This window comes from Dreissena polymorpha, chromosome 16, assembly GCF_020536995.1.
Source record: "Dreissena polymorpha isolate Duluth1 chromosome 16, UMN_Dpol_1.0, whole genome shotgun sequence".
In the NCBI taxonomy this organism is placed as follows: domain Eukaryota; kingdom Metazoa; phylum Mollusca; class Bivalvia; order Myida; family Dreissenidae; genus Dreissena; species Dreissena polymorpha.
In genome coordinates this window covers 11,659,161-11,675,698 of record NC_068370.1, presented here as the reverse complement: position 1 = coordinate 11,675,698, position 16,538 = coordinate 11,659,161, and the positions used below count along the sequence as shown (strand labels likewise).

Sequence of the window (16,538 nt, the reverse complement as noted above, 5' to 3'; positions counted from 1 at the left end):
ATAATTTTCATTTGCTATACATCAATACCTCACCTGGACAATGCATGACTTGCTGGGCTCAATCCACGCATCAGGCTTCTCCTTAAAACCGGGCGCCAGCTCGATGCTAGTGGGTGGACTCTTCTTGTCAAACACCTGCCAGTGCTCGGCCAGCTTGGCATTGAAATCCTGCAGTTCTTTCTTGCTGTACCCAGACCCAATCTGAACACAAGGTATAATCAAAGGCTTGTCAACATGGATCCATGTGTTTATACATAATAAGGTCAAAATAACACATGAACCAATGTCCCTTGTGGCAAAACTAGCAAGATAAAGCAGTCTTTTTTTTCATCCTAATAAAGTTCCGTTAAATAAACCCTTTCCTGATAATTGAAATATTCCAAAATTTCTATTTGCCATCCACAACAAACATCAAGTGAACAAATAATTTTTTTTCTGGCCAGCTGACCTTCTGAGGAGCCCTACTGTAGTAAATTTGTCTAGGACCGTCATACCCTTCCAATAATAGTGTTGCAATATGATAATCATGGTATGTTCAAGTAGCAATAACAACTTATTGTGCATATTCTATTTTAAGATTTTATTCTTGAAATCCACTTTCCTTACACACAAAAAATTAAAGTACCAAGCAGATCTAAAATTATAAAATTGAAGATTAGAATTTGAATTTTCCTAATAATAGGATTTGAAGTTTAAATTATAATTTATAGGACCAGTATTTTTAACATTGGGTAAAAAATGCTATAAAGTCATGATCCTGTTTGCCACATAGTAAATCACATCATGTTAGAATACCGGTAATGTTACAATCAAAATAACTTGAGCATATTCCTCATATATGAGCAAAGAACTGTCAGCCATTTTCAAAATAATTTAATTATTCAGGTAATTAATTCCTTAACACATGATCTTTAAATCATTGTATATTTGCCAATAAAAAACAAGATGACTAAAAAATATTTCTTAAATATACTATTGTGGCAACAGAAGAAAACATTTAATAGGCACACCTTGCAGAAGGAGTAGAAGATGTCAGGTTTGTTGCCATCCTCTGTTGGCAAGGCAACAGCACATAGAAAGTGTGACATCATGCCCGCCCTGTGACCCACACCGAAGTATCCGCCTACCACTAACACATCCAGCTCATCCATAAGGCCTATAAGGAAACAGAGCAACATTGAACTATTCAAATGTTTGATAACTGATCTCAAAATGGATTGAAATATACCCAATTAAAAGTCTTATAGTAACAAGAGTTCCGCGGTCGGAGACATATGCCCCCCAAAACAGGGCTTTGAACTAGTGACCCCAATTTCAATAGGGGTCATCTACTGTCAAAGGCCAATGCGCATGTGAAGTATCAAGCCAATCGGTCAATTCGTTGATGAGTTATTGACGGGAAACAATTTTTAAACTTATTGTGACAGTGACCTAGTGACCCCAATTTTGATAGGGGTTATCTACTGTCCAAGGCAAATGCGCATGGGAAGTATCAAGCCAATTGGTTCATTCGTTGACGATTTATTGATCAGAAACAATTTCACACTTAGTGTGATAGTGACCTTGACCTTTGGCTTAGTGATCCCAATTTAAATGGGGGTCACCTACTGTCAAAGGCAAATGCACATGTTAAGTATCAAGCAAATTGGTCAATTCATTGAAGACTTATTGATTGGAAACAATTTTCATACTTAGTGACCTTGACTGTTGACCTTGTGACCCCAATTTCAATAGGGGTCATCTACTGTCCAAGGCCAATGTGCATGTGAAGTATCAAGCCAATTGATCAATTGGTTGACAAGTTATTGATCGGAAATGATTTTAAGACTTAGAGTGATAGTGACGGGGTCATCTACTGTCCAAGGCCAATGCACATGTGAAGTATCAAGTCAATCGGTCAATTTGTTGATGAGTAATTGATCTGAAACAATTTGTAACACTTAGTGTGATAGTGACCTTGACCTTTTACCTAGTGTCCCCAATTTCAATAAGGGTCATCTACTGTCCAAGGCCAATGACCATGTGAAGTATCAAGCCCATCGGTCAAATGGTTGACAAGTTATTGATCGGAAATGATTTTCACACTTAGTGTGATATTGACCTTGACCTTTGACCTAGTGACTCATATTTCAATAGGGGTCATCTACTGCCCAAGGCCAATGCACATATGAAGTATCAAGCCAATTGGTCAATTTCGTTGACGAGTTATTGACTGGAATTTTGGAAATGAACTGGTCTACCAACAGGCAGACAGACCGACCTACATCCAGCAAAACAACGTACCCCTTCTTCTTCGAAGAGGGGCATAAAAATGATACGCCTGTCAATTAAGTATTTTGCGGGAAAGTTTGGACAAAGTCTGAATGTATTTCTTTTATTTGACTTTTGATCTTGAATAGTGATGTTGACCTTTGATCTAGTTTTGTATCAGTATGGTTGTAAGTTCTGCCACATTCTTTCAAAGTCCTACTTAATGCTGAACACTATGCTTTAAACGTGACTAGTGACTTCGACCTACAGGCCTGGTTGCATGAGACACTTCATCAAACAATGCCTGTCACTTTTATTACAAAATCCATAAAAGCTGGATCAAGACAGAGTTTAAGAAGTTGATTTCTAATATTGGCCTATGATCTTGATCTATGGCCTTCACCTTGAACCTAGTGACTTTTTTCGTGACACTCGGTCTCACCATGCTTGCCACTAATATGTTGCCATTTGAAAATATATTCATTCTGGATAAAGTAATTCTATGAATAAAGTGTTGACTTTTGACCCTGAACTGTGACTTTGACCTAGGAACCAGGTGCCTGTTTATGACATGCAATTGAACTAATCTCGTCATTGTCAATATATTTAAAAATCTATCCATGCTGGCGATGTTATGCTATAAAACAAAGAGCTACGAATTAATTTCTTATATGAGCCGCCACATGCAAAAAAAGGCATCATGCATAATGCCACCAGTGTAGCTCCAGACAAGCCTGTCCAATCCCTTACACTTGTAATGAGCTACCAGACTGTGATGCATGACCATTTTTGTATGATGTGTGTCAGATAGGAAATATCTAGTTAGTATAGACACCTGCTGTTGGCAATGAGGCTTTCTACAAAGTCTGGTTAAATTCAAGCTAGTAGATGCACAAAAATACCAAAGATTGGAAAGTGTGACAGAGATGGATGATCAGATAGAGCTGTGACCACAATTGCCCGATAAAAATTTGGGGAACATAATAAAATACACATCAAGTGAAACCTCAGCTGCACCAGCAGGAGAGATACCTTACTAAACCATGTTATCCTTTATTCATGGCAAGGAACAATATGGCAAACAGTGAGACACAAAAAATGCACTAAACATAAATATTTAAGTGAACCAGAACTCTAGTTAAAATAAATGTCCTTATTAAACAAGACCTTTATTGTTTGCCTACCTCCGACATACTCCGGTTTCACCTTGAACCATCCTCCCTTACGTGTATTAGGTCTGTACACTGAATCCGGGTTCTTGACCATGATACCCTCCTCTCTGCCATCGATAGCCTCATTCAGTGCATCGGCACAGTCCTGGCTGCAAACACAATAATAGTGATTGGATTGAAGGTTATGCTGTACCTCTATGAATTGCAACTATGTTGTATCCAAGTAAACAACTGTTTATCTGTTCACTGTAACATTCTATAACAAGAGGGCCTGAAAGGCCCAAAGTCGCTCACCTGAGATAACAAGATATTATTGGGAAAAATCTTCTGACCAAGTTTCATGAAGATCGGAAAATAAATGTGGCCTCTAGAGTGTTAACAAGGTTTTACTAAAGCCATATAAAGAAAAATGCCCCGCCCCCTGGCGGCCATGTTTTTCAACCAACCGGCATCATTTTCGAACTAGTCCAAGAAATTATTGGGATGAACCTTCTGACCAAGTTTCATGAAGATTAGACAATAAATGTGGCCTCTAGTGTGTTAACAAGATTTTACTATAGCCATATAAGGAAAGATGCCCAGCCCCTTGACAGCCATGTTTTTCCACCCATCATGACCATTTTCGAACTCGTCCGAGATATCTTTAAAATCGATATTTGGAACAAATTTTATGAAGATTAGGCAAAAATTGTGACTTCTAGAGTGTTCACAAGCTTTTTTTACTATATAAATATAAGGAAAAACTCCCCCCACTGGCGGCCCATGTTTTTTTACCTATCCGAACCATTTTCGACTCAACCGTCATATCCAGAAAACACATATTCTAACCAAATTTCATGAAGATTGGACCAAACATGTGACTTCTAGAGTGTTCACATGTTTTCACTATATACATATAGAGAAAACTGCCCCGCCCCCTGGCGGCCATGATTTTTTCACCGATCTGGACCATTTACGAACTCGTCCAAGATATCATTGAAACCAATGTTTTGACCAAGTTTCATGATGATTGGGCAAAAATTGTTACTTCTAGAGTGTTCACAAGGTTTCTCTATAGCCATATAAGGAAAACTGCCCCGCCCCCTGGCGGCCATGTTTTTCAACGGACTGGAGCCATTTTTGAACTCAACCAACAAATCATTTAGACAAACATTTTGACAAACTTACATGAAGATTGGTCATCAAATGTGACTTCTACAGTGTTCATAAGGTTTTTCTTTTTTTTTGACCTAGTGACCTAGTTTTTGACCCAGCATGACCCAGTTTCGAACTCAGTCGAGGTATCAATGGGACAAATGTTCTGACCAAGTTTCATGAACATCAGACAATAAATGTGGCCTCTAGAGTGTTCACAAGGCAAAATGTTGACAACGGACAACGCACGACAGATGACCTACAACGGACAAAAGGCGATCACAAAAGCTCACCATGAGCACGTTGTGCTCAGGTGAGCTAATAAAAAATGTGTAAAGTAACTATCAGAGATGTATACTCTAAAGTGGCTATGTTCCAAATGTGGACATGTTTGTGAATTGTTAGAGATGTTGAAATGTTAGTGAATTGTTAGATATAAGAAAATGTTAAATAATTTTCAGAAAGATGGAACTGTAAGTGCTTTGTAGGAGGTCTGGAAATGTTAGTGCATTGTTAGAGATGTGGAAATGTTAGTGCATTGTTAGATATGTGGAAATGTTAGTGCATTGTTAGAGATGTGGAGATGTTAGTGCATTGTTAGAGAATGTCGAAATGTCAGTGAATTGTTAGAGTTGTGGAAATGATAGTGCATTGTTAAAAATGTGGAAATGTTAGTGCATTGTTAGAGATGTGGAAATGTTAGTGCATTGTTAGAGATGTGGAAATGTTAGTGCATTGTTAGATGTGTTGAAATGTTAATGAATTGTTAGAGATGTGAAAATGTTAGTGCATTGTTAGATATGTGGAAATGTTAGAGCATTGTTAGAGATGTGGAAATGTTAGTGAATTGTTAGAGATGTGGAAATGTTAGTATATTGTTAGACATGTGGAAATGTTAGTGCATTGTTAGAGATGTGGAAATGTTAGTGCATTGTTAGATATGTGGAAATGTTAGTGCATTGTTAGAGATGTGGAACTGTAATAGATTTGTAGGAGTTGTGGAAATGTTAGTGCATTGTTAGAGATGTGGAAATGTTAGTGCATTGTTAGAGATGTGGAAATGTTAGTGCATTGTTAGAGATGTGGAAATGTTAGTGAATTGTTAGAGATGTGGAAATATAAGTGCATTGTTAGAGATGTGGACATGTTAGTGAATTGTTAGAGATGAAGAAATATTAGTGCATTGTTAGATATACGGAAATGTTAGTGCATTGTTAGAGATGTGGAAATGTTAGTGCATTGTTAGAGATGTGGAAATGTTAGTGCATTGTTAGAAATGTGGAAATGTTAGTGAATTGTTAGAGAAGAAGAAATATTAGTGCATTGTTAGAGAAGAAGAAATATTAGTGCATTGTTAGAGATGTGGAAATGTTAGTGCATTGTTAGAGATGTGGAAATGTTAGTGCATTGTTAGAGATGTGGAAATGTTAGTGAATTGTTAGAGATGTGGAAATGTTAGTGCATTGTTAGAGATGTGTAAATGGTAGTGCATTGTTAGAGATGTGGAAATGTTAGTGCATTATTAGAGATGTGGAAATGTTAGTGAATTGTTAGAGATGTGGAAAATTTAGGTATTGTTCAACATATGGAAATGTTAGCCTTGTTAGGGAATTGTTTGACATATTTATGAATTTGTTGATGTAGAATAATTCTACCATAACTGTCTACTTCAAAGCAAATGTTGCATAATTTTAAATAATGAAATTCCTTAAAACACACAAAAATATCACATAGCAAGAAATACCAAATTTAGGAAATCAAGGCTTAGAAAAGCTCATGTTCTTTTTGGTGACATCAAGGACATTAAATATTTATATTTTATTTATTGACCATGCTTTTTTGAGTGTTCTTGTAAATCATTTTTCACAAATGATAGCTGTATATAGGGAAATATGTTTTTTTCTACTCAAGCTGTTGTTAAAACTGTACATGTGTCAGAGACAGTATAACTTGCAGGTTTTGTTGTACTTCTCAACAATGAAAACATTTATTGTTTCATAAGTTAAATCTCTTAATTTTGAAAATCGCATATTTAAACAAGAGCTGTCACCATAGGATGACTTATGCCCCCTATAAACGCTTGATAGAAGTTATGAGCTTTTTTCGAAACCTTAAACGCAGATTTCGAAACCTAAACGCGGACCCTAAGTTCAAGGTCAAGGTCACAGGGGTCAAAATATGTGCGTATGGAAAGGCCTTGTCCATATATACATGCATACCAAATATGAAGGTTATATCTCAAGGGACATAGAAGTTATGAGCATTTTTCAAAACCTTAACACAGATTTCGAAACCTAAACGTGGACCCTAACTTCAAGGTCAAGGTCACAGGGGTCAAAGTATTTGTGCGTATGGAAAGGCCTTGTCCATATACACATGAATACCAAATATGAAGGTTATATCTCAAGGGACATAGAAGTTATGAGCATTTTTGGAAACCTAAACGCAGATTTCGGAACCTAAACGCGGACCCTAAGTTCAAGGTCAAGGTCACAGGGGTAAAAATTTTTGTGCGTATGGAAAGGCCTTGTCCATATACACATGAATACCAAATATGAAGGTTATATCTCAAGGGATATAGAAGTTATGAGCATTTTTCGAAACCTAAACGCAAAGTGTGACGGAAAGACGGACAGACAGACAGACGGACAGACAGACGGACAGTCCGATCACTATATGCCCCCTTTTCTTCGAAAGGGGGCATACAAAAAAACAAGAGCTTGTCACAGTAGTGCCAAATCCCCGCCAAAATGTGTTTGCGTGTATGACAACATTTGTTTTAGAGAGTAGAATAATATTTGTAAAAACAAATAAAGGGAGATAATATATTATGCTCTGGACAAAAATTTACTTTGAAATTAAATAAAGGGAGATAATTCAAACACTAAGGTAGATAGAGTTATTGTTCTTAGTCACTGCACTTCTTCTACTTGCCATCTGTTTATATTTCAAGTTTCAAGTAAATCCCTTCAGTAGATTTAGAGTTATACTCCAGACAAAAATTTACTTTAAAAGTATATAAAAGGGAGATAATTCAAAAACTAAGGTATATAGAGTTATGGTTCTTGGTCACTGCACTTCTCCTAGTTGTCATCTGTTTATATTTCAAGTTTCAAGTAAATCCCTTTAGTAGATTTAGAGTTATGCTCCGGACAAAAATTTACTTTAAAGTTATATAAAAGGGGAGATAATTAAAAAACTAAGGTAGATAGAGTTATGGTTCTTAGTCACTGCAAGTTTCAAGTAAATCCCTTCAGTAGATTTAGAGTTATGCTCCGGACAAAAATTTACTTTAAAATTATATAAAAGGGGAGATAATTCAAAAACTAAGGTAGATAGAGTTATGGTTCTTGGTCACTGCACTTCTCCTACTTGCCATCTGTTTATATGTCAAGTTTCAAGTAAATCACTTTAGTATATTTAGAGTTATTCTCCGGACAAAAATTTACTTTAAAGTTATATAAAAGGGGAGATAATTCAAAAACTAAGGTAGATAGAGTTATGGTTCTTGGTCACTGTACTTCTCCTAGTTGCCATCTGTTTATATTCTAAGTTTAAAGTAAATCCATTGAACAGATTTGGAGTTATGCTCCGGACAAAGTTTCCGCCTTCACTTCATCATGTTGACATATTTTCAGTGTTACCTTTATCGCCTGAGAGATGTGTAAGTAGTTTGCTCCACAACCTTGTAACATTTTATGACAATATACAGTTTGTTAGGGTGTGCAAATACTCAGACATGTGCGAATCATTGAGCATACACAAATCTACACTTGATATTGAATATATATTTGGAGTTTTAATACAATTGCTTGAGACAAACCAACTGCAAAACAGAATGACAGAGTGACTAAAATATACCCCCTCCCTGCAGAGATACGAGTCTCGTGTTTGGAATAACTGGGGATATTGCATGTAGGTAAAGTGCCAGAATAGTATTTGCAGTCCCCAAAGGCTAATCAGAGATGACACTTGCCTCCTAAACTGGATTTTAGTATAAAAATAGTATAAATTTTAAAAAATCCATAAAAGTTGAAAATGTTGTCCCTGAGTAGCCTGTGTGGACTGCACAGGCTTATCTGGGCTGACACTTGACACACATGCATTAAGCCCAGAATGAGACTATAACAACCCTAGCTTTGTAAAGAACTGCCCTATACAACAAGCACACCTACTTTGTGCGAGCCTCTCTGTGCTGACTTATCATCATGCGTCCCTCACATGGTGTGAAGACCTTCTCCAGGTAGCCAAGACGCTCTCTCAGCGGGAGGTTTGTAAGCACCTTGTCATTGTAGAACATCACGTCAAACACCTGCAGACATGGCTGGAAGCCTTCTTTGCTTGCTGATTTTACATCAGTGTTCATGGCTTTTGTTGCTGAAGTAAAAATGCTTCGGGTAAACTAAGTGTTAATCACAATAACCATACATGCAAACATTTACCTGAAATATCCAAGTACAAAAATTACCATAATTCTGTCCATCATAGTAATGCAGAATCATCAGGCAAGCAGCAGTTTGTGCATGTACTTTGATATGTTAAATTAACTGTTTGAGATTTTCTGACTCCATTTACATATTGCAGATTACCTGTATAATCCCTACATGAATATTATAACAACCAATGATTATTTATCTTTTTTTGTTCAGAATAAAAATGAATAGGCTTAAATTGTTTTTGTTAATATATAAATAAAACAAGAGATGTGTTTGTCAGAAACACAATGCCCCCTACTGCGCCGCTTTGAATCATATATTTGACATTTGACCATGAAGGATGACCTTGACCTTTCACCACTCAAAATGAGCAGCTCCATGAGATACACATGCATGCCAAATATCAAGTTGCTTTCTTCAATCTTGCAAAAGTTATGGGCAATGTTAAAGTTTTCGGACGGACGGACGGACGGACAGATTGACAGACTGACAGACAGTTCAACTGCTATATGCCACCCTCCCAGGGGCATAAAAAATACATGCAAAATCATTGCAAAGCAGATATCAGCAATGTCAATGGTTGAGTCATCACGAAACAAACGAGTCAACATATAGGTAAACATAATACATTTCGAGAATATTTTCAAGTCTGCTTTGAATGGATATGCCTAGTCTCACTTTAATTGAACTGCAATGAAGTGTCCATACAATGACTTGTAAAAATATTTCAAATATAACATGGCTTTCATGAAATTGTATGTCATATAAACACCATAACTAGTATTCTGTTCATCACCAACAACTTTAAAATAGAAATGGTTATCAACAAACTAGGCAGACTTAAACAGACTTGAGAACTCAGGTACTCAGCATGGTTACCATATGTTTTGGTCTCTGGATGAAACTGTAACATTTCTCCATCTAGAATACAGTTCTTTACGTCAGATTTGAACAGATTGTAGATATAAGGCACCAGATTGCCTTCGTACCGGTTCGAGCCAAAGGTATCAGTGTACTCATTACCACTGAAACAGTAAGCGAACTTTGTGAAGAATTGTATTTGTTATGAAGAAAATATGTCTCATATGTATCAGTATTCATATGTGTAAAACATGCAATATAGATTACACTTCCAAATTTATTCATACGTATATGAGCTAGGAAATAATTCCTTGTAGCACATCTTAAATTTTACATAAGAATTTTGTCTTTGTTTGTAATGATTCCAAAAATGTTCCACTTACTAGAAATGACTTGAATTTGCAGTATAAATAACTTATCATAATAAAGTGATAGAAAAAAGAACACACAATATGATTTTGAAATTAACTGATCTAATTTAATCCCAAGTTTTGAGTAATTTTTTCAATAGATGGCACTTGCCATTATCCACTTTATACTGTCTCAATAAATTTACTGTGGGCTACTTTATTCATTGAGTAAATTATTATATCTGTTTACAGCGATTCTTTGCTAGACATTTGCTAGACATTTGAAGTTCAAATTTGGGACATCTTCAAAAGAAAGATGCTACATTTTTGACAGAGCTGTGATTACAGAATTATATGACATAGATTTTTATTTAAATTGTATCTTCAAGATGACTTACACAATTTGCACTGCAATTAAACCCCCGACCCTCAAAATTTATAACATTTTTTTTAAAGTAGAGAGTTTGAGTAAAATATTAATATTTGTATTACCTTCTTGAGAAAAATTTGTAGTCTCCATCATTTTTGTGGAGCACCATTCTCTCTCCGTCAAATTTGGTCTCAATTATATATGGCTTCCCTTCCATCAATTTCTCCACCTGATTAAAGCATGATACAGTTACTGCATTCAGAATCAAAACATATCCAAATTAATAAAACCTAACATACCCTTATTAACATCACAACACAATCCCAGGATTGCTAGTTGTGTGGGGATTGGTCATGAAATCCTTTCTACAGCCATTTTCCCCCTAGATCTGATTCAAGAGTGTCAGTTACATGTACAGGCATAAGTATGAAAACATAGTACAGTGACCCCGCGTTTATCCGGACACGTCCGTTCCGGCAGAAATTTCAGGATTAACGAATCTTCAGGATTATCGAACCAGTGCCGTTTAAAGAGTTAAATATGTACCTTATAACAAAAAACCTTATGTTTATGTACATTTACATACTTATTTCGCATCAAGAATGATATTTTCTTTTTACGCAGACATTTATTTAGTTTAAAAAATCAAATGTTGTTAAACAATGTAAATACAAAAACGTTTAACCGAATTTTAGTACATGTACATGTACATACATGACGTAAAGCTTTGTGAATGATACAATCACACAGTTAAGCATTGATAGCTTAGTATGTTAGTCGATATTTCGATGCTGTATACATTTTCCATGAGGACTGCGTGTATCTCGTGTGATACTGCAGCAGTGAAAAGATGTTAACATAGGTGGCTCGCGAGCTGTAAGCTGCTGACGTCACATAATTACAAGTCAAGGGTGTTGTAAAAGGCATATAAAAATAGAACATAAAACTGCGGTACTGTTTTAATATCTTTATTTATAACCCGTCTCATACAACAGAATGTTGAAATGATTAAAATAGCGATAAATAACATTCGATGCATTTTAAATGGATTGCTTAAATAATCCTAGCACAACTTTTCAAGCATAACAAGTTCATTTCGTAAAAAAGTAAGTCACTGTATTAAAGCTCATTAAAGACATTAAAGAAAATCACCCTTCTAACCAAGTGTGTCATTTAAGATGAATTGTGTAATGCCAACATCAATTTAAGTTCAAAGTCAGAGTCAAATTATGTTTAGTCACGCCTATAATCTATCACGCCTAAACACAATGATATTTCATGCATCCGTGATCTCACTTTTGTTTAAAAGACTGGTTCGCGATTAAGCCTAAAACAACAATACTTCACGCCTCCGTGATTGCGCTTTTGTTTATACGGTGGGTGGGCGATTAAGCCCCCATGCTGGGATGCATCTAAATTAACACACATAAAAACAGCTAAATACACAGATGAGTGTCGCAAAATCTACGTCCGGATCCGGAACGCGAGATTCCGGACTTAACGGGGCAAAATACTGCATACTAAATCTGTTACCCTTGACTTTCGTCTGGATCGTGAGATTTCCGGACTATCGAGATCTGGATAAATGCTGGGTCACTGTTATGGTATACCAGCTATCCCAGGAACAGGGTGAGTTGATTATTAACTAAATTCTTAAGAGATGTCAACAGCCTTCTAAAAAATATGTTGCAAAGCACACCAGCCTGCTCCTTGATTGGCCTACCTTATCTGGTGACGCCCGCTCTCCCAGCATGGGTGTGAACGGGGAAAACACTGAGATGCCTATCTCATGGATGCGAACATTTGGGTCATGCATGAGTCGGCACACCTGAAATATGCAAGTGTGGATTCTGTAAATTTGAAACTAACAATCAAATACTGGTAACTGTATGTGACATACAGTCTTTGCTAAAATGTTAAAGTATTTGTGTTTTAAATAGTGCTATAAGTCTTTTTTGAACAGGATCGATAGCATGAGTAAGATTTATTGAAAAATGGTAGTTATATGTCAGTCAAATACCAAAGTCAGGCACTAACAAGTATTAAGTATTTGTGTTTTAAATAGTGCTATAAGTCTTTTTTGAACAGGATCGATAGCATGAGTAAGATTTATTGAACAAGAGCACCGCCTTGCGGGTGCAGACCGCTCATCTATTTTCTTTTTAAAGGTGAAGGGACTCTCATTTTCAATCACAAAGGAGGGAGGAGTGGAGTGAAGAGGGGTGTATAGTGTGGGGTTGTGGACATTTATTACATTATCTTCCAAAAAAGCGAAAAAAAAAAAAAAAAAAAAAAAAAATCCGGGGGGGGGGGGGGGGGGGGGGGGGGGGGGGGGTTGGGGGGGGGCGATGGGGGGGGGTTTGGGTGCGATGGTTGGACGGTATTTCAAACATAACCATTTTTAAAAAAAAAATGGGGGGGGGTATAGTGTGAGGGTGTGGTGGTAATTTGTGAGATGATCTTAAAAAAAAAAAAAAAAAAAAAAAAAAAAAAAAAATTAGGGGGGGGGGGGTGGGGGTGGGGGGGGGGTATAGTGTGAGGGTGTGGTGGTCATTTGTGAGATGATCTTAAAAAAAAAAAAAAAAAAAAAAAAAAAAAATAGGGGGGGGGGAGGGGGGGAGGGGGGAGGGGGGGAGGGGACGGCACGGGGGATGGTTTGGGTGGAGTCTATTGTGGTATGTCAGGTAAGAGTAGTTTCATCAAAGTATCAATCAAATCTAATCATAAATAAAGAAGTTATGGCAATTTTAGCAAAATTTAATAATTTGACCTTGAGAGTCAAGGTCATTCAAAGGTCAAAGTAAAATTAAAGTTGCCAGGTACAGTAACCTCATGATAGCATGTAAGTATTTGAAGTTTGAAAGCAATAGCCTTGATACTTAAGAAGTAAAGTGGATCGAAACACAAAATTTAACCATATATTAAAAGTTACTAAGTCAAAAAAGGGCCATAATTCCGTAACAATGACAACCAGAGTTATGCAACTTGTCCTTTTACTGTACCCTTATGATAGTTTGTGAGTGTTCCAAGTATGAAAGCAATATCTATGATACTTTAGGGGTAAAGTGGACCAAAACATAAATCTTAACCAAATTTTCAATTTTCTAAGTATAAAGGGCCCATAATTCCGTTCAAATGCCAGTCAGAGTTACATAACTTTGCCTGCACGGTCCCCTTATGATAGTTCATAAATCTTGCAAGTATGAAAGCAATAGCTTTGATACTGTAGGAATAAAGTGGACCTAAACACAAAACTTAATCAAATTTTCAATTTTCTAAGTATAAAAAGGGCACATAATTCTGTCAAAATGCCAGTCAGAGTTACATTACTTTGCCTGCACAGTCCCCTTATGATAGTTAGTAAGTGTTGCAAGTATGAAAGCAATAGCTTTAATGCTTAAGGAATAAAATGGACCTAAACACAAAACTTAACCAAAATTGTCAATTTTCTAAGTATAAAAAGGGCACATAATTCTGTCAAAATGCATGCCAGAGTTATCTAAATTTGCCTGCCCAGTCCCCTCATGATAGTAAGTAAGTGTACCAAGTTTGAATGCAATAGCATTGATACTTACTGAGAAAAGTGGAACTAAACGCAAAACTTAACCAAAATTTTCAATTTTTTAAGTATAAAAAGGGCACATAATTCTGTCAAAATGCACGCCAGAGTTATCTAACTTTGCCTGCCCAGTCCCCTCATGATAGTAAGTAAGTGTACCAAGTTTGAATGCAATAGCATTGATACTTTCTGAGAAAAGTGGACCTAAACGCAAAACTTAACCGGACGCCGACGCCAACGCCAACGCCAACGCCAACGCCAACGCCAACGCCGACGCCGAGGTGATGACAATAGCTCATAATTTTTTTTCAAAAAATAGATGAGCTAAAAATGGTAGTTATATGTCAGTCAAATACCAAAGTCAGGCATTAACACAGGAGGATGGTGGTATCATTGCATGTCTGGAAGCAACAATCATTTGAAAATTAACAAAGTAGAACTGCTGAAAGGGTCTAGAGAAAAGTAATGCATGGGCTGTCTATTTCATAAATAAAAGATGCACTGCACACTCCAGAAAAAGTTGATAGTTCAATAAAAAAAAACAAGCTTTTTATAAGGTCATTTTTTTATTCAGTGATTATTCCAACTAGCTCAGAGTATAAATTTACATTTAAAAATGTCATTTGAGCTTTTTTTCTGAATTGTATCTACTTGCCAGTATAAAAGATACGTGGTAACAAAAATATTGGTAACTTATTTAAGGTAAGATACCACTCTATAATTGAGCAATACAATGCGGCCAAGATGACATTCAACCATTCATAGAAGTTTACTTAATAGGGTTTTTGTTTTGTAACAGCAGACAGTACATATGAGACACATCTAATAAAACTAAGTTTAGCATATTGGCATAACAAAAAAGTTTTAACAAGGTATACAGGCTTATCACCCAATTAATGTAAGCACAATTTTAGTTATCCACTTCCCTGTAAGTTGTACATGGCCTTAATTTTATAAACTAACTACTGATAAATATGTTGTTGCTTTTAAACTGTACAAATGATGTTGTAATTAATAGTTATCATATGACAGGACCTAAGTTTAAGCAAGTTATTTTCTGAAATGGACATCATTTCAGCAATATTTTGATAAAATGAATCAGTTCTTTTTAGTCTGTTCATCACTCACCTTTTCGAGGTTATTGTTGACATTGTAGAACTCCTCAGCATCTGGGTGGAACACAGACAGGACAGAGGCCTGACTGAGGCCCATCTTCAGCTCCTAGCAACCAATACAGTGGCACTTTGAGAGAACGTAGCAACCAATACAGTGGCACTTTAAGAGATCCTAGCAACCAATACAGTGGCACTTTAAGAGATCCTAGTAACCAATACAGTGGCACTTTGAGAGAACCTAGCAACCAATACAGTGGCACTTTAAGAGAACCTAGCAACCAATACAGTGGCACTTTGAGAGAACCTAGCAACCAATACAGTGGCACTTTGAGAGAACCTAGCAACCAATACAGTGGCACTTTAAGAGATCCTAGCAACCAATACAGTGGCACTTTGTAAGATCCTAGCAACCAATAAAATGGCACTTTAAGAGATCCTAGCCACCAATACAGTGGCACTTTGTGAGATCCTAGCAACCAATACATTGGCACTTTAAGAGATTCTAGCAACCAACACAGTGGCACTTTGAGAGGTGCTAGCAACCAATACAGTGGCACTTTGAGAGATCCTAGCAACCAATACAGTGGCACTTTGAGAGATCCTATCAACCAACACAGTGGCACTTTGAGAGGTGCTAGCAACCAATACAGTGGCACTTTGAGAGAACCTAGCAACCAATACAGTGGCACTTTGAGAGATCCTAGCTACCAATACAGTGGCACTTTTAGAGATCCTAGCAACCAATACAGTGGCACTTTGAGAGATCCTAGCAACCAATACAGTGGCACTTTGAAAGAACCTAGCAACCAATACAGTGGCACTTTAAGAGATCCTAGCAACCAATACAGTGGCACTTTGTAAGATCCTAGCAACCAATACAGTGGCACTTTAAGAGATCCTAGCAACCAATACAGTGGCACTTTGTGAGATCCTAGCAACCAATACATTGGCACTTTAAGAGATCCTAGCAACAAACACAGTGGCACTTTGAGAGGTGCTAGCAACCAATACAGTGGCACTTTGAGAGATCCTAGCAACCAATACAGTGGCACTTTGAGAGATCCTATCAACCAACACAGTGGCACTTTGAGAGGTGCTAGCAACCAATACAGTGGCACTTTGAGAGATCCTAGCAACCAATACAGTGGCACTTTGAGAGATCCTAGCAACCAATACAGGGGCACTTTGAGAGATCCCAGTAACCAATACAGTGGCACTTTGAGAGATCCTAGCAAACAATACAGTGGTACTTTGTGAGATCCTAGCAACCAATACTGTGGCACTTTTAGAG

General features: G+C 36.9%; 2 protein-coding genes across 2 annotated transcripts in view; both read right to left on the bottom strand.

The window, feature by feature from the left end:
• The window catches only part of LOC127862393 (NIPA-like protein 2), a 372,103-nt gene that overhangs the window by 70,874 nt on the left and 284,691 nt on the right, over window positions 1-16,538 (bottom strand). The gene's annotated exons all lie outside the window — the stretch shown is intronic.
• The window catches only part of LOC127862389 (DNA ligase 4-like), a 54,237-nt gene that overhangs the window by 20,277 nt on the left and 17,422 nt on the right, over window positions 1-16,538 (bottom strand). The window contains exons 5-12 of the mRNA XM_052401476.1: window positions 15,261-15,353; window positions 12,297-12,401; window positions 10,696-10,802; window positions 9,872-10,017; window positions 8,732-8,933; window positions 3,435-3,571; window positions 1,011-1,156; window positions 34-201 (exon numbers count right to left, since the gene is read on the bottom strand). Of these exons, the coding sequence (XP_052257436.1) occupies window positions 34-201; window positions 1,011-1,156; window positions 3,435-3,571; window positions 8,732-8,933; window positions 9,872-10,017; window positions 10,696-10,802; window positions 12,297-12,401; window positions 15,261-15,353 (1,104 nt within the window). The remainder of the gene's footprint in view (window positions 1-33; window positions 202-1,010; window positions 1,157-3,434; window positions 3,572-8,731; window positions 8,934-9,871; window positions 10,018-10,695; window positions 10,803-12,296; window positions 12,402-15,260; window positions 15,354-16,538) is intronic.